We start from the raw sequence: 17,898 nt of genomic DNA, 5'->3' as shown, positions 1-17,898 counted from the left end.
GCCAGAGTTGACCTATAGATGAATCCTGTATATTTTATAACTGATAACCATTGTGCTAGTAGGTATTGTACTAAGTGTAACAACCCACTTATGCTGATGTAAAAAGTGCTAAAGCATTGAAATACTGAACCCTGAACAACAGGCCCGGAGCTGAAGCTGTTAACTTAACATGTAGTCATTAATAAAATATGTAAACTCGCTAGTGAAAGATGCAGCTTAGACAGAATATAATCCGTAGTGAGGAGAGAATGTATCCAACTTCCCTTGTTTAGCCTTGTTCAAGGCTGAGAACCCACATATTCAGCCTTGTTAGAAACTCCCTTGGTTTCCCCGCGCCCCAAGTCCTGGCCAGGCTTTGGGTAGAATCCAACAGGAGAATGAAACCAGAAATTTTCCGCTCAAAACAAAGGTGCCAGCTATTCTGGCCTGCCGATCTCTAGTATATAAGGCTGGACCCGCTCACAGTGACTTGGGAAGCCTCACCTACGGATGGACGCATCGCGTAGGACTTCCCACTTGCCGGGACAGGCTCTCCAAATCCTCGCTGTAACCGGGGCTCCCCAGCGACTGCGGATCTGGATGATGGTAACATATGCAAGTGGTGATGTATCTTTCTTAATCACTATTCTCTCTCTCATGTAGTAATGATTTGATGCATTACCCTGTATTTTCCTATTTGGTGCTTTAGGTGCATTATTCTGCCTTTTCTTACTGCACGTTTTACTCTGTTACATTATTTGGTTATCACTAGTAAAATACGCCTGCTCTTTTCACTCTGCTGCCCGAGTTTAACTGGCATCCTTAATCAGCAAAACACTTATGCATATGTATATTTGTGTTATGTAATCCAATGAATATGTATATCCACACTCTATAAGTTTTTGGTAAAACGTGCTGTTGGTGTGCAAGATTTGTGGAGAAATCCCCTTGCACCCCGGCGCCAGAGTAAACCTACCTGCTTTATAACTCTCTGAGTTGTAGAGTCTATTTCCCCAAATTACCCTGCCAAGAGGGACAACAAGGGGAGAGCCCAAGGTGCTCAGGGACAGCTGCCCGGCCGGTGGCCTGCAGGTCAGATCCTCCCAGTCCTTTCTCCCAGCTTTTTCTTGGAGGAAACGGGATCCCGGCAGATGTGGTGTACCCTGCCCAAGCAGTGCAATGCCAAGGAGGTGAGAGGGCAGGTACAGCAGCAGGACCCGCTGCTCTCCCCCACGTCACTGTCACCACCAGCAGGTCATGGGGGCCTGTGGGAGAAGGGAGAGTTGCCCAGAGGAGGATGCGTGCCCCTGGACCAGTGTCTGGCGCATCACCCTCAGGACCCTCGGGTTAACGCTTTAATGATGTCTCTGGAGGGGAAGATGAAGTTGTTTCTGCTTTGCTATAGGCAAGCATGTTTAGCACTCTGAATGGAAATGGTCAGCCGGTAATAAAAATGCAGTGCGATAAGGATGAATAATCACCCTGAATGGAAACCTCTGGTTACAGGCCACACTACACCAAACTGCCCAGATGCTGGAAGGTACCCTGTCTGCAGGGTCCTCCACTGCCTTTCTCTCCATGAGAAAAACTTCCAAGAAATTTTGTTAATCCTTGAAGAGTCTTAGCAACACCTCATTAACAGGTGACTTTGTGTAGAAAACTGTGGTGAAGAGCTCCTTCTTGAAACAGTGATCATAGGCTATGAATGGCAAGACTTTATTTAAATGAAAATTAATCTCAGCAAAGGGAAACATTTCTGTAGAGCCAAGTGCACAGTAGAGGAGGAGGAGGAGGAGTATCCCAGAGTGATGTGACTAGGAAGACTTTAGTGTGGAAAATGTGAAATATTTTGAGTGACACATAGGCACTAGTAAGCAGGGAGGTGTTATGACCCATGCTCAAGCTCTGCTGTGGGCCGACGAGCCCCTTGGAGCTGGGGGAGCTCTGGGGCTGGGAACAGTCAGGGGACCCTTAGGCGACACATTCCCCCTCCTACACAAAACACCACCCAGCCCTCTGGCATGTCCTTAGTCAAAGGCTTTTAGCAGCCGCTCATGTTTTTAATTAGCTGATAGATTGCAAGGGCTTTAAAATCAGCCCTTCTCAGAGCAGCGAGACACTCAAGGTCTGATGTCTCCAGGATTTGCCCCAAAAGCAAGGGGCTGCACGGGTCCTTCAGCACACGCTGCATTGCAGCACCAGAGCTGCTGCAAGAGCCACTACCCCCTCTGCACGCCTCCCAGCTTGCCCCAAACTGCCGTGATTTCCTATCATCAAAACTTTCACTTTCTGCCATCCAGACAGAAAAAGGTGTCCAAAACCGGTTCAAATGTTATTTCATGGGACAGACAGACACACATGCTGCTCAGACACCTGCAGGTAACATCTGTGCACAGATCACGTTCAAATTAGGTTTCCCTATTTTTACATCCCTGAGAGGTTGGAATGGGGGCTAAATGTTTGGGGCTGGGTTTGGGGTTTTTTTCCTCCTGGTTTTGCTGGGTTTGTGTCAGGAAGGAGAGAGATGTCAGGACACAGCAGGGAGGCACCGAGGCACTGGCGGGGAGATGCCTCTGAGGGAAAAGGAGCAGAGGTCAGGGCCCTGTTATCGCCAGGCAAAGCAGCAAGAGGCAGCTTCTGTTAAAATTCCCTTTCCCTGCCTGTAGTAATGGCTCCCTCCTGTTATGAAATTGCCCTTTCCCCAAATGCGCTCATTCACGCCTTTTCCCCTGGAGACGAAAATGCAACAGGCTGCACATTTTTGGTAGAAAGCTTTGGGATTGCCCAATAATTAATCGCAGTAAAAAATAGGTTTAAAATAGTGTTAGACGCCGATGGGATTCCTTGCTTTCTAATTACCAGACAGTAATCTCCTTCCTTTCCCTCTCACCCCTGCTTCTGCAGCACTTCCCCCCTCCTGCAGTCTTGCCCCTCTCCCTGGCTCTCCCCCAGCCACCCCAGCCAGGGCACTCTCACTTTCTCAGGATAAGGGGCCATGTCCTTGCTCCTGACTCCCAGCTCTCTCTGGGTTTTGGCCTAGATGTGGCAGAAGAAAGAGCTTTTTAATTTTAAATAGGCCCAGAGCTCCTGTGTTTATGGCTCATATTAATATTTAAACCCATGCCATTGAGAAAAAAGAACTGCCTATATTTTCTCTCTTTTTCACAGCTACCAGCATCAAAGGGGAAGAGGTTGGTGGGCTCATCTTTTTGTCAAGCAGAACACTCTCCAGCTGTCCTCACCTCCCATTAAGGGCATGGACCTCTGCTCTCTCCTGGGAAGGATGCGCTTGTTTTGTTGTCGCTCTGCCTTGTTTTGTGGGTGTGACCCAGGAGCACACAGAGACATGTTGATTGAGACAAACTTTTGTCTGGTCCCGGGGAAGCAGTGACATTCTCTACTTAGGAGCCAAGGTGGACCTCAGAAGTTCCACCTCACATTGCAGGTCTTGGATGTGAAGACCTCTACCAAGAGGAAAAGCACTTACTGTCCAAGCTGATTTTACCTACTGGGTTATTTATGGGGATGCAGGGTATGCAGTGATGCTATGTTTTTCCTAAACACCCCAGATTTCCATCTGTGTGGAGAGCTATTTGAGTCAAGCATGAGTGCTGAAACCTTCAGTCTTGAGCACTCACATCTATGCAGGCTTGGGAGCCATGGATTTTATGTGTGGCAGTTGAAGGGAGAGCTAGCACCTACGCCCTACCCACCCTGACATCAAACAGCTTTAATCATTCATTTCAGATTAAATCCTTCACATCATATCACGCAAATGAGTTCTGCATTGCCGTCTTTACTGACGCAATGATCTTAAGAAATGGCATAGTTGTTGGGCTGTTGAATTTTGTTCTTTTTTGATCCTTTTGTTTTGTTTGCATGAAGGATAACAGGAACGTGAAAGAAAGGGTAAGTCATCATTCCAGCCGTGGAAAGCACATCCTCCACACGGTGTTAGGCACCATGCTAACCTTTCAACTTCATAAGCCTCAGAAAGAAACAAATGAAACCCCCAAAGCCAATTGCGTGTTTCCTATATCTCTTTATTGACCGCCACTGACCGCATTCTCAGGTTGAGTGACAGATACCAGTGAGAGAGGTGGAGCTACCCTAGAATTACAGCGAGAGCAAGGGAGACAGTGTGTTACACGCAGGCTGGGGAGAGCTGGCTGGGGACGTGAAGCCTCTGCACAGCGGTGAGCCCCCCTCTCTCCCCCGAGGACCTACTAAGACAGTGGAAAGACGTGCTTGTCCTTGTGTCGGTTGTCCCTAAGGGAAATGACAGAGTAGTGATGTGAACAGATACACTCAAACACTTTGCTGAAAAAAATATACCTTGCAACCCCCGAAGGTAAGATACTGTTTCTCCTGCAGTTGCAAGGAACTCTGGCACGTTCATTGCATGTACATAGGATCTCAGGTGTGGGGCTTGGCTCTGTTGCTTTCTTTTAAGAGTAACCAGTTTAACTCTGCATGGGGTAGAGCAAATCTGCAGGGCTTTTCCCCTGCTCCACGCCTTGACTCAAGACTTGGTGCACCAGGAGCCAGTGTTACTTGTGCACTCCCTCCTACCTGATGGTTATGGACTACAGCACCAGAAGAAGACCCTTTCAGCAAGTACAAGAGCGTGGCAGCACGCGCCATGCATGCCATCCCCACAGCACAGTTTGCAGGTTTAAGCTTCAAAGTCCACCAGCCGCTCACCCAGCCCCTCATCCCATCCAAGGGAAAGGGGAAAAAAAAAAGAAACAAAGGAAGGGAAGGGGGGGAACCAACAAAATAAACCCCTCTAGATTTTCACTGATATCTATGCAATGGCTCTGGGAATGAGACCTGCAGACAGTGGCAACCTGTGTAGCGCAGTGGCAGGCAGGCTTAGGAAGAAGGCGCGGAGGTGGGCTTCTCCTCCCGGGACACAGGGATGGGCCTCTCGCTGTGGCCGGCGTCCATGTTGGAGGGGACCTTGGGGCCCGAGAAGGTCAGCATGCCGTCGTTAGACAGGGAGCAGGTAATGGCAGCCTGGTCCACGTTGGCGGGCAGGCGGTACCGGCGGTGAAATTCACGGGAGATGTAGCCGTGGTCGTCCTGAGGAGGCAGTGGGGAAAAGTGGGACAGGCCCATCAGAAACCACCCAGCACCACGCCATGCCTCCCTCTGCCTGACCCCATGGTTTCATCGGAGGGGGGTCCACATTTGCCCTGGCTTATCGTGACACTGTACTGCCAGTATCACTGGGTGCATCTCTGCTTTTTATTCTATTTTACAGGTTTGTAGGGGTAGGTGTCCCCGTGTGATGCCCCTGAAGCTGCAAGAGCTGAGCAGAGCAGCAGGATGTGATTTTGGTCATAATATAGGTTGAGATCTGATTTTGACGGGGGCCCTGCCAAGGCGTCCAATTGCAAAGGATGCTTAGAGAGAAAGTCTGGGGTGCTGCAAAGGTAAAAGCAATGCGCGCATGTGTGCCCATGTATTTCCTTACTAGGCAGCAACACTGTGACAGCCAAAGTACACAATCCTGGCCCCCTGGTTTTTTTGGCTAGAAGAATGAGAAATGCAATTTTTTTTTTTTAAGTCAGCCATGAAAATGGCTGCTCTCTTCCTCTGCAAAAAATAACTATATTAAAAAATACATACTCTTTCCACGCTAGAACTTTGTCCAGCCAAAAAAAGTGTATGAGAAGAATTAAACCCCTGCTGGTATAATTCACTTTTCGACCCCCACAGATATTTCCATGATATACATGTTAAAAGTTTCCAAGCCTGAGGCATTCAGTTGTTTTTCTTTTGTTTTGTTTGCTCTTGCTTTTCTCTCCCAGATCAGACCATGAAAACTGTTTTCACTAATGATTCTGGCTTATGAAAACTCAGCCATGCTTTAGCAGCGCCAGATGAAGTTTTTTGTCTGGTCCAGTGTTATTAGTGAACAATGGACATCGTCATCTGATGGTTATGGAAGATGATGATTGAAAATAAACAAAAGATGAGTGGATTAGCTCGTTATTGTCAGATATCAGGTTGGAGCTCTGTGGGAACAGGCCATGTCAATAATGCCAATCGATAAATAACTTCTTCTGATATTTTTTTTTTTTTCCTCCAGCTGAGGACCATTGGAAAGAAAGAAAATGGAGCTTGACTCCCCAGTTGCTCCACCATCACCATCACTTCCACTTACCTGTCTTTCACTGTGCTTGCCATGGATTTCCACAAAGTCGTCGATAATCTTCACACTCAGGTCTTCGGGAGAGAAGTGTTTTACATCCAGCATGATTGTAAACTTGTCCCGGTCAGACCTCACCTGAAACGAACATTATTAGACAGTAAGACCCAAGCTCTAAGTGTGGAGGCAACGCCAGCATCGTGGCAACTTAAAAGCTGAAGATGGGGTGGCCTGGCAGCGGCATAGTTTCTCCTTCTGTGACTACGGGCCTCTGTGGGGGTCTTCCCATCGCAGGGGCCCAGGGACACTGGGAGGCCATGGTAGGTGTCTGTGCCATTGCTACTGCTCTCAGGAGAGGCGTCACTTCCCGCCGCTATTCTTGTGCTGGGAACCCCTTTGCATTCAGCAATCTGCCAGATGCACCAGGCGTTTGTACGCAGCAGCAAGAGGGGATGGAAATCAGTGTAATATTCTCTGGTAGCACACGTTTCGTCCTTTCAGCAATTTATAGTTTCTTTGTGGTCTTAGCTCTGGGAGGAAACCAGTAAGAGAGGACTAGAGAAAGCAGCAGTTCCTGAGCTTCGGACTACAGCCCCCATGGCTACGCACTCCTCCTACACGCTGCCTTCAGAGAATTGCTCCTGGGTCCTCCAGCGTGGGCTTGCAAAAACCACCGAACTCCTGAGGCGAAGGAGGGGGCCAGAGGAAGCTCCCACTCACCAGGGTCCTCTCCCACGCCGAGCTGCCCTCATGGGCACTTACTCTGGGAGTAGCCTAGCTCTTCCCTCGCCATATGGCCAGCAGGCATGAGGGCAGCAAAGGCAGCCTTTTATGTGTCGGAAACAACCATCAGGAGCCAAAATGGTTTCCATTTCTCAAACAGAAGCCTTCTCCCCAGCAAGGGTTTCCCTCAGTGCCCAAGAAGAGGCAGGCGGGCTGTGCTTGGTGGTGGGCCAGAAGTCCTCCTCGCCCCCTTGCACCCCAGTGCAGGGCTACAGTCGGTGAGCCACGGGTGAGGAGGAGCAGGTGGAGGCGTAAGGAGGGAGAGTAAGGAAAAGGAGATGAAGCCGAAGGGCCCTTACCTCTGAAATGCCCGACTCCAGCACGCTGCGGAAGAGGGACTGCCTGTAGTAGGGGCTGATAGTGGAAGAGAACAAAGGCAGGAGATCATACTCGAGGAGACCCTCTCCAAAAAACTGGTCGAACAAACGGCTTGGAATGAGGGGTCCCAGAGCACGCTTGAACCAGGGGTGCTGGATGGTAATGTCCATGCTTGCTGCTGCTGCGACCTGTGGCTGCAAGGGGAGAACAGTGGGGGCAGTGCAGCTGCTGGGGAGACAGCGATGCCTTGGCTGGACTGCGCAGTGCAGCTCCAGGGAAGCTCCCCCTATATATACCGGTCTCGCAGAATGAAGGCATTAGCGGGATTTCTCTGGAAAGACATGATCTCATGATGGAGGCAATGTGGTCAGCAGAAATGCGGAGACTGACCTGGAAATGACAGTCTGGTTGGAATCGGTGCCAGATCTCCTGGAGGGATGATGCCAGGCAGCAGGCTGTGAGACACGGGGTGCCCAGGGGTACTGGCAGTTCCTCTATGGGATCAAGCAAGCTAAACAGGACACCCTGGTGGGCATCTCAAGGATGCTTGTGGAGGAGGTCTGCTCTGTGGATCTTTGTAACCCACCCCTGGCTTTTTGTTAATTTGCTTCGTTTCTGCCCCTCCTTGAAACAGAAACACAAAGTCCCTTCCAAATAAATGAAACATCTTTCTTCCAAGTGAGGAAAAAGGATTTGATTCAGGTTGAAGAAAGGGAAACTTTTTTTGTGACATGCTATAAAGTGTCTCCACCACTTGAGTGGGGCCTGACAACCCTGACACGGGGATCCTGGTGGGGCTGGCAGGGAAGCAGGACTAATGCATGATGCAGAGCATGAACACAGGTCTGACAAAACAGAAACTTTTAACGAACAAATACTTTGCCAAAAGCAACAAGGAAAAATAAGTTTGGTCACCGACCGTAACAGCAATCCCAAAGCTGCTCTTGAGACTGTCCTTGTTTTGATTCAGGAGTGTTGTGGGAGGTTCATTTATCTGCCGGTGTCACAACACAGATCCTGGTTAACATGCATTTCTGGTTATGACTGTTTTGCATTTCTGTTTCACTTAAAGCCGCCTTTAAGGGATTGTCCACCATCCCGGATGGACCAGGGATAAGGGCACGTGGACAGCCCACTGTGGGAGCAGCAAGCTCTGCCAGAGAGCTGAGGCAGCTGGGCGGTGAAAGGGTGGCAGGGCTGCCCAGCTCCACAGCCAGGCTCGGCACGAGGCCACGGCGACAGCTGAAACCCCATTTCCCCTGGAGCCAGTGATGCTCCAGTGCTAGGACTGCATACTAGGGGCCTTCTGGGCAGCAGAAGCACCTATGTCAGGAGTCTTGTGTGCCTCAGCACCTTTTGCAGTCAGCAGAAAGTGAGAGAGAGAGAGGAGAGGGCACCTCCAAAAGGCACTTCGGAGCTGAGGGGCTGAATCATCCTCTGCTGGTGACAGGGACTAAAGAAACAGAGGTTGGATGAGACCCTGCCATCAGAGCTTTGGGAGAAATGGGACCAATCCAGGCCAGAGGAGCTAAATTCAGAAAAACACTGAGCCAAAGTGACATTCAGCTGAGCATCACCTGGCATCTACACTCCACGTGGTCTTGGAAAGTCCTTGGCCTTGACTCCCACACATGACCCCTCCCCACGCAGTGCATAGAGGCAGGAGAGGAAAAGTGGGAACCAGAAGATCCCATTACAGAGGCTTTCCAGAGGCAAGCAAAAAGTTGAGCAGAAAAACACCCAAAAAGGCAGCAGAGACCACTATGACAGACAAGAGTTTAGGTTCAACCTCACCTAGTTCCAGCAGGAAAAGGCCTTGTGGTCTGGCCATGGTTCTTGGGCATGAAGGCTTTTCTAAAATCAGGTGCCAAAATGAGATCAATCCGTCCTCAAGACATGGAGGAAAAATGCACAACAAACAGACCGGACACCCCATTCAATCTCGTTGTCCCAAATCTGTCATTTTGCTTGAGAAAATTAAGGGAAAGCAAGCAGAAGTCATAAAGCACTACCAAGATTTTTCTTGAAGAGCTCTATCAGATTTGGGTCTTTGCCCCAGGATGAAGAAAATCTCTCCTCAGCCACTCTGTACCAGAGACCTGCTAACCTGTATTTAACCAACTAGCAGCAGTGACATGATATGTGCAGAATGAAAAGAAAGATAGAGGAACAGCTTCAAATCCCAAGCCACTCACTGGAGCACACAGAGCAAATTATTTATTTGGCTGGTAGAAGAGCAAGGTGGGAATGGTGCCCTGACACAGAAAGCGAAACAGATTTGGGGGTCTGACATACCATTTGGGCCCCAGCCATGTGTGAGGGGTGGATGCAATCCCTGCAGCATGTTGGGAACATCCTCTTTGTGTTTCCCAAACCAGGAGTTATACCAGGAGCACAGGGAACTCCTCTCTGGGCATCTTTTAGTCCTTAAGAAACTGCCAAACCCTTGAGCTCTGACATCCAGCATATTCCCTGTGCAGGAACAGGGGCAGATTATTGGGACAGGGAGGCAGAAGGGATCCCAGGCAGGCTGTACCTCTCTCAGCAACACCAACCAGCAGCACATTGGTGCTCTTATTTAGGCACCAGGAAAGCAGCTGCTTGCCTACACACCACCACTTATCTCACAGGGAAGCCCAACAAAATCCATCAGCTACCCACAGCCTGAAGCTTGCTCCAGGATTGGTGCACGTGTGTCTTCAACACATGATCGGAGCACCCCATATGTTCAGCAGGATGATGGGAATGGGCTGTTGACAGAAAAATGTCAAATACGTCTTCACTTAAATTTCATCTAAAATTATGTATATTACCACACATTCAAATACTTGAAAAGTGACAGCCAGCTTTATGGGTTTATGCCTTTAGTTTCTTCTGGACCCACATTTTCATGGCTCTCCCTAGCATTAATCATATGCATTTTGCCTTGAATGGACATTTTTGTCTTTTATGGGCAAAACATTCCTCTGAAATGTAAATTTCATTCACAGAAGTTTTTTCTGATACAGACTTCTCACTGCCTGCACGCCTCTGGGCAACAAGCAGTCTCCTGAGACTCATCACATCTAACTTCCAACGATCTAAAAACTTAGATGTCCAGTCCAAATGAGTTGTCCAGGCTCCCTGTCCAGTCAGTGGAGAGAGACAGATGCCTCCAGGTGGCTCACATTAGGTGGGTAGGAAAGGTGAAATGAGACATCTTCCAGCAGTGCCTACATCTTGACTGACAAAGGAGGGAGCCTGGACACTTGCCTTAGGGGAGGCCGTTCTAATTCTAACCTCCTTCTGGGCAAGCAGAGTTGGTGAGATGAATCCCATCCAGTGAAAATTTGGGATGAGAGGAGAAAGCAATCATTTTGCACCAGTTCAGGGGGCCAGACTTCTCACAGGATGCACAACATTTGTGCATCATTATCACCAACTGAGCAAAGGCAGTGAGATTTGTTGGTGTTGCTATAAAGGAAAAAAAGACTAATGCATGTGCTCATGAACACATCCAAAAGCAATGCATCAAAGGCAGGTTTCCCAAAGCCTCATTGAAAATTTAGAATGCAAGTCCAACTCAAAAGGTCTTCCAGTAGGATCTGCTGTCTAGCTTACCTTTGAAAAAATCCCTTCCTAAACTATCCTGCATAATTGCCAGCACAGGAGACATTTAGTAAAAGATGTTACCCAGGACAAGCTGCAGAAATCCCAGATCACGTTTCTGAGTAAAGCAGACATCAGTGATCAAGAACAGCCCTTGCTTGCGTTCAGCTGCAATTAGTTTGCTCACATAACTGACTCTCACCTGCCAATTTCTAGGTGAGTCCAGTGCTGTTTCCAACCCCCATGACAAGCTCTGTACAAGCCCAATGTGAAGAGAAAAGCAAGCATTTAAGTGGAGCAGTGACTGGTCACGTGTAACTGTGGAGGGTTTGTATGCGATTCTGAAGTGCTAATATAACTGGGATTACTGTTTCCAACTGGTGTGTTGCAGCCCCGGGACAGCCAAGAAAGGCAACCTCTCTGCTCTGATCTGCATGTCCTCTCGAGTCAAGTGGTCTCTGTTAACCTGCAGAGTGTGCAACTCTTCAGATAGTTCTGATAGAAAACAGGAATGAGTTCCAGTGCTTTTTCTTTTGAATAGACCTGTCAACCCAAAAAGGTAGGACTGTACTCATTTAGATGGTCCTCTGCATTTAGATGTAAGATGTTTAGTGACAAGATAAGAGAGTGAATAATCTCTGCCAATATTTAATGATAAAATTGTTGCATATTGATAAAAAAGTTTTCCCTTCGGAGGAACATTTCTATGAGGTACAAAAAGGAGTTCATGACAGCCACACAGAACTAGGGCAGGTAATAATGTGATTTTTGTTGCAAGTTTTCTTTCTACCAGTCTTACTGTGGTGGAAAATACTACATAATGGGTGTGAGGGAGCTGGTGAGTGGGAAAAAACGACCGTGCTTTTCTTAATCTTACATAGACCTATCTTCGGAGAGGATGTCGATATAAGTCAGTGTGCAAGCAGTCAATCTAAAAGGGCAGGCTCACTAGGGAGCCAGCATTATCAGTTTTGGCTCCTGAGCTGCTAAGCACTTACTAAAAGCTCTCCCTAGAAATGAACACAGAGCATTTTTTTTTTTTTTTTTAAGGAAAGAGTCCTTTCTTTAGAAGACTCATTTCCTGTTCCTCAAACATATGCGTGCCTTCCAGGGCAGTGTCATAGTCAGGAGCTCAAACCTTGCTATCATGTCTGACCAGGGATGCTGATGGAGGAAGGAACAACTGATTATAACTGCAGCTACACTCATTTTCCTCTGCACTCAACCCCTACTAAATACCATGGAAAACACTAAAGTAGTGATTTCTGCCGAGTAGTTTTGAATGTTGTTGATACCTCCTCACTAAAGTTTATAATGGTTGGAGGAGGTGAGGCCGTGTTATCAGTGCAATTTGCACACTGTGCTTAACTGTGGTTGGGGCTGCAGGGCTAACGTAATGGGAGGGCTGACATGAGAGAAGGCATATGTTATATTCTTTTTTTACTAGATGAATAAGAGTTTCTTGTTAAAAGCAAAGAGAACACTTGAAAACCCCTCTTTGAGGATAGTTCATAGCAAGAAAGAAGCCAGTTAGTGGGAGGGTTGCTACATGCTGAGCACCTTTGAAAATCAGGCCATGTATTAAGAAGTTTAAATATAGATTTAGGAGCCTAACTTTCAGCAAGTGTATTTAAAAAAAAAATCCAAACCTTGGCTTGCTTTTCTTTTAAAAGTGATCAGCATGTCCTCAGAGAATTCTGAAAATTCCCATGCCTCCCAAACAGCCATCAGCTGCCCAGCTGGGACCAGTGAACAACCCCCTGCACACCAGCAGCTTGGCTTAAAGGGTGAGGGGCTAAGACTGTTCTAGTGTAAGTGATCATAGCTCTCCCTTCCCTCACCTCTGAAACTCTTGCTTAACGGTCAGCCCGTTGCACAAGTTTTGTCCCAGGTGGTCCCCACTCTTGCTCACAATAGTTTTTGTCCCACAGGAACCATGGTTGCAAAGTTGCTGAACACCAGAGCCAGGGAGAGAGCAATCAGAGAGGGAACAACTTATGGAGGTGACATTTCTAGCTTTCTATCTAAAAAGAAGTCTTTGTCCTACTGTTTTTAAGGCACAATCCTCTGTTTTATTACTGGCCTTGGGATTCTTCTTCCACTCCAACATCTTCTTCCATATTTTGGAGGGATGGGGCAAATTTTATTTCCTGGCTTATAACAATCCACAGTCAGATTTACTATTCAGCTGTACACTGAAAAAGTTAAATATCCACTCTCCTCATACAAAGGCTGATATTTATTTTATCTAAAGAATTTATATAATACCAACAGTCTGCCTTGGTGCAGCCAAAGAGGCTTAAAAAATTACTAGCAATCCCTTTTTTCCACCTCAGAGCCCACATCCTAAACACTGAACAAATCCCATCAGTGTTTAGGGCACATAACATCATTGTTGTCAAATCAATGGTGAATTTACGTGTTGTTAATCCTTGGCATTTATTCAAACAAGCTCAGCAAGTTTTAGCAGCACAATGCATTTTATGTTTTCATCAATGGATTTGCATAGGGAATGAGAGATGCTCTTTGCTTCCCAGTCTGTAGCAGTACGCCCCGCCCCGAGAGTAGGAGATGTGAAGAGAGCATCTAGCACACCCAGAGAGCAGGAGAACTGGAACAGGAGCAGGTTTGGAAATTTACAGCTGCTAAGCAATGATGCTTCTCCCCATCTGTAGATCTCAGAGCACTTTCCAGCAGAGGTAAGTATCATCATGGTGACTGGGAACAAGTAAAATGACTTCTCACCCAGAAAGGCAGAGGTACAGTTTGAGCCCTTTTCACTCCCCTAGTCTTTTTTTGTGAATAAAACCACCTCTCCTGAAACTCCACAGTGCTTACTGTTGAGAGTCCCCCTGCCTTGCAATGAGATCTTATCTCCGTGAGCTTTCCACGGCCCCTTTTCCTGCAGTATAAAATATTCCCTTTGCTATGGAAATTACATCCATTTTTCTCAGACCAGAAAATTTGAGAGTGTAGAGTTGTTTTGTGACAACCTGTTTACTCATCTAAAGCAAATAATTATGCGAAGTGATGTAACAGTTTGAGGAATTAAAACCTTGGCTATTTTTCAGAGGAAAAGAGAAACCATGTCCATTGTTTTTATGGCACGAACCTCTACCAAATAAATATCTTCAAATTGAGACCTCTTCTTTTTAAAAAAAGAAAAAAAAGAACATGAAAAATTGCTATATAGTTCTTTGATTTTATAATTTTTTTTTTTTGTTCCAGTGACTAGAGGCAGTGTCTGGAGAGGGGGGAAAAGAGATTGCAGGAGGAGTTAGCCAGGAAAAAAGTTGTTTTATCTGCTGGTCCAGGGAAAGAGGGAAATTGCACAAGTGGTGCTGATGTAGTAGGGAAGGAGAGGCAGGAGGAGGTCTGTAGGAGCACTGGAAGAAGGCTGGAAAAATAGAGATGATATCATGGAAGGAGGGCACTCTGACCAGGACAAGCAGCTCCGTAAAGGGCATTCTGCAAACCCTGCAGCCACTTGGTAATTCTGCAGTGAACCACACAGTCCTGGTTTGAGTCTGCCTCTCACTGTCTGAGCAGGGCGTGGAGGGAAAACACCAGACACCGAAGGTAGATGTCATTGTGTGAATTGTTAAACCACCCAGGAAAGCTCCAAACACTGCCTAATCTCAGGCAATGCTGCAGTGCTCAGGTATAACCTGGCACTGGGGATTGAGCTGTTTGCCAGTCCTAAAGTGTCCGTGGAAGTTGGCTCACAGAGAAGACAGGAGGTGGACAGGGCAAGAAGGCAGTATCAGATCTAAAATGGACACTGATGGAAGGGGGTTCGGGCAGCGAGTCATATTACTGATTCAGGTTAGAGAGTGAGGCATTGGAGAGACCTGTTGGTACTACAGAGGCTGAAACCAACATGATTCTCCACCAGGTACTGTGTGTACACAGGCTACCTGTATAATCAGGTTATTTAAAGTTAACCTAGACAGCATACTGCAATTGCACAGTACAAACAGAACCCAGATACTGCTGCAGGGAGCACATCCTTTAACAGGCAACCACAGGGATGAACCTCTCTGAACCTCCACCAGGTTCAGAAGTACTTGTGCAGTGCCATAAGATCTGCAAATCTCCCTGTGCTGAGGAGAATTGTGAAATAACCACAGCTTTCATCTAGCTCAAAGGGATCGGATCTGTTCATACAGCAGCCTAACTGAGAGCAAAAAAGCTAGCTCTTGATGGGATAATGAGCCCCATCCCTTACGCCTGGATGCCAGACGAGTCTGTTACGGTGGCAGCTGTCTGGTGACTTGGAGAATTTATTTTTACAGTAGCTCGGTGATGGGAACCTTAGAAAAAAACATTACTTGGCAGAGAAAGACCCCTAATGAACCGTTTGTCTAAGCTGCTCCCAAATCCTCTTGCCGGGTTTATGCGCACTCATGTGAGGATGAGCATTAGTATGAGGGTGGTGGAGGTTAGCGGCAGAAAGATTAGTGTGATAGGCTGGCAAACAAAATGCTGAGACCGGCTCTACATGCGTCACTGTGTGCACGCACTAACAACACCAAGGCCTGCTCTCCACAGTTCTCAGCTGTTATGCACCACAGGTTTATGGCTGCTTTGCATCACAGGAGGAGGGGAAGGAGTTGGTATGTGCCAGCAATCCCCTTTATGTCTCTTATGATCTTGCAAGGTAAATAGAGCACACAGGCCAGGGACTGGAGCACACTCCTGGGTAGAAGACTGCAAACTAAGGGATAATCAAGCTGAAGAGCATCACATTTCCCAGACTTTAATCCACAGGAAAGTGTTACGCTCAGGCACAGCAGGTGAAATAAGACTTAAGTTGATGCAACACCAACGACATGGCTTTGCTGTGTATAATTAAGGTTAAATGATAAAGATAGTCACAGCATCTCCAGTCTAGATCAACCCCTCTTTTCCCTTTCTTTTTCTTTCTTCCCATGTTTTATGCATTTTGTCAATAGGTCATAGCCAGGAGACCAAATACAGTGAGGGAAAACAAACAAACAGAAAAATCCATGCTGCAGCTGTTGAATAAAAGAAATAAAGGAATTTTGTATGTTACAGCTGGGAAGAGGGGTGCAGAGGAGGGGAGTTGCAGCTGTGGGTGCAATAATAGGAAGGAAATTTAGAGCAATCATTTTTAAATGCAGGGCCCCAAATCTAAACTCACAGCATGCAAACAAAAAAGTCCTTGCATAACATTTCTCACTTACAAGGGTGACACAATGACCTGTAGATGACAGAGAAGCTTTTAAGTGACCCAGTGAGGATGCTCTCAGTTATAAAGGTTTAAGTAATGCACTTTATGAGCAGCTGTGGATGTAGGAGAGCAGATCTGGAGGCTTCTGATAGCATTCAGGCAGATGAGCAAATAAAATTTTGCACTAAGTAATGTTGCCCAGTGCTTGGTGTTCTTTCTCCACCTACTGCATGACAAGAGGAATGTTCCACAGCCTCGCTGAGCTACCTGAGAAGCAACTCTTCTAGTGCTGCACACTGTTTTCCCACTGACTGAGTCCAACCTTCCCTTCTCACTGAAGTCTTGTCCAGCTTCTCCCCTCTGACTCCCCAGTCTTATTCACTGGGATACCTCTGTGTATTTGTGTGCTGCTGAGTGATTGAAACCTTCTGTCAATGCTGTTCAGTCTTCCTCTGGGCCTGTGTTGCTTTACAGTTCTATTCCAGGGTACATAAAAAGGTTGTTACTTCCAAAGAGCTGCTTGCTCTTCACAACAACCCAGCAAAAAGCAGGCCATCGTCCTCTGAAGGGCGTGAAGATTTGGCTGCTTTTATGGCCCTGTTGTGGCCATCCTCTTTCAGTGTCCCAGCCTGTGTTGGAAGCTGGCTCCTGCCCCGGGGATGACCTGAGGGTAAGAGGGATAATAGGAAGTGGGCAGACACTAAACCTTCTCTGGGTAACAAAATGTGGTCCTGGGGGCTCCATTAGCTCTGCTCCTCTCTAGGATGGGCAGTACTTCCCAGCTGAGAAGGAGACATTCGGACATGGGTACTAATTACCCTGGAAAGGAAAAAAAAGGGGAACCAGGAATGACCATGTTGGCTATAATACTGGACCTGCTTACTGCCCACTGTCCTCCCCCCAGAAGGGGTAAAAAGAACATCCACATAGGGCAAAGGGATGTTTCCTGATGGGAAAAGTATTCCCAAGAGCCTCACAACTCAGCCTGGCACACAGCACCCTTCCCCCTGCTCTTCCAACCCATGCTGCTAACACCAGCCGTCATGCCAGTCCCTGTGCACTCTGCTCCTCCTCTCCTGCACTTCCTTCTTCTGGAATTTGGGGGTTTCTTTTTTCTGAAGACAAGACTTTCAGGAGGCTGCAACTTTGAACTCGCCAGTCCTTCAGCCATTGTGCACTGCTGCGGTTGTGTCACTTCATTTCAACTCTCTGCCCTGATCCAGGGGGCTGGATTATCTTGACCTGCAAGGATCCAGCTTGATTGAAGAAGTAAACAATCAGCAAAGGGAATACCTGCTGTAATCAATAAATAATCTATAATAATAATCAATAACCAATAAATATTGGTATATATCTTTGAGAAAATGAGGACAGCCTTCCTGAAAACTGCTCCCCTCCCTTTGGGATTCCCAGAGCCTGAGAATTTCAGGCCTTGTAAGTAAAAATGCAGCCCTTGCAACACCATGTAATAAATGTCTTCATACAAAGCAGAAGAGACGTTGCCCTGAAAAAACCTGCCCTTCTTTGGTGAATGTTATTGCAAGGGTTTTGACATGGCCACTCCATGGCTTACTGCAGTTGGCAAGTGCTTTTTATCTCCATAAACTGTAGCACAGGCAATTTTTCCAGTGTGTTCACAGCATATCAGAAGCAATGTGCAGTCTTTGGTTGAGATCACAATATGCTCTACATCCATTTAGCATCTATTCCCATAGGTTGCCACACTGCAGAGTTGGCTTTTCCTTTACAAAGCATTCAGGTAAAAACATGTTCTAGGGTCTAAAATTTGCTCAACTCTGGAAGAGGTTGACCAGGGGCCTTGTTACCATTCCCAGTCACATGTAAAAGACTTTTTTGAACCTCTGAAAAGCACCAACAC

The 17,898-nt window shown here is 47.1% G+C and overlaps 1 protein-coding gene across 1 annotated transcript; it reads right to left on the bottom strand.

Moving 5' to 3' along the window:
* Positions 1-4,854: 4,854 nt before the first annotated feature.
* On the bottom strand, positions 4,855-7,407 carry CRYAA (crystallin alpha A). Its single transcript, XM_074816873.1, has 3 exons — positions 7,219-7,407; positions 6,152-6,274; positions 4,855-5,064 (listed from the first exon to the last, which is right to left on the bottom strand). Exons 1-3 carry the CDS (start codon positions 7,405-7,407, stop codon positions 4,855-4,857), a joined length of 522 nt encoding a protein of 173 aa, XP_074672974.1.
* Between the last annotated feature and the right edge of the window lie 10,491 nt (positions 7,408-17,898).

The sequence above is a fragment of the Strix aluco genome, chromosome 2 (genome assembly GCF_031877795.1).
Source record: "Strix aluco isolate bStrAlu1 chromosome 2, bStrAlu1.hap1, whole genome shotgun sequence".
NCBI lineage: Eukaryota > Metazoa > Chordata > Aves > Strigiformes > Strigidae > Strix > Strix aluco.
Note: the sequence above shows the minus strand (reverse complement) of the source record. Positions and strands in the feature narration are given on the sequence as shown.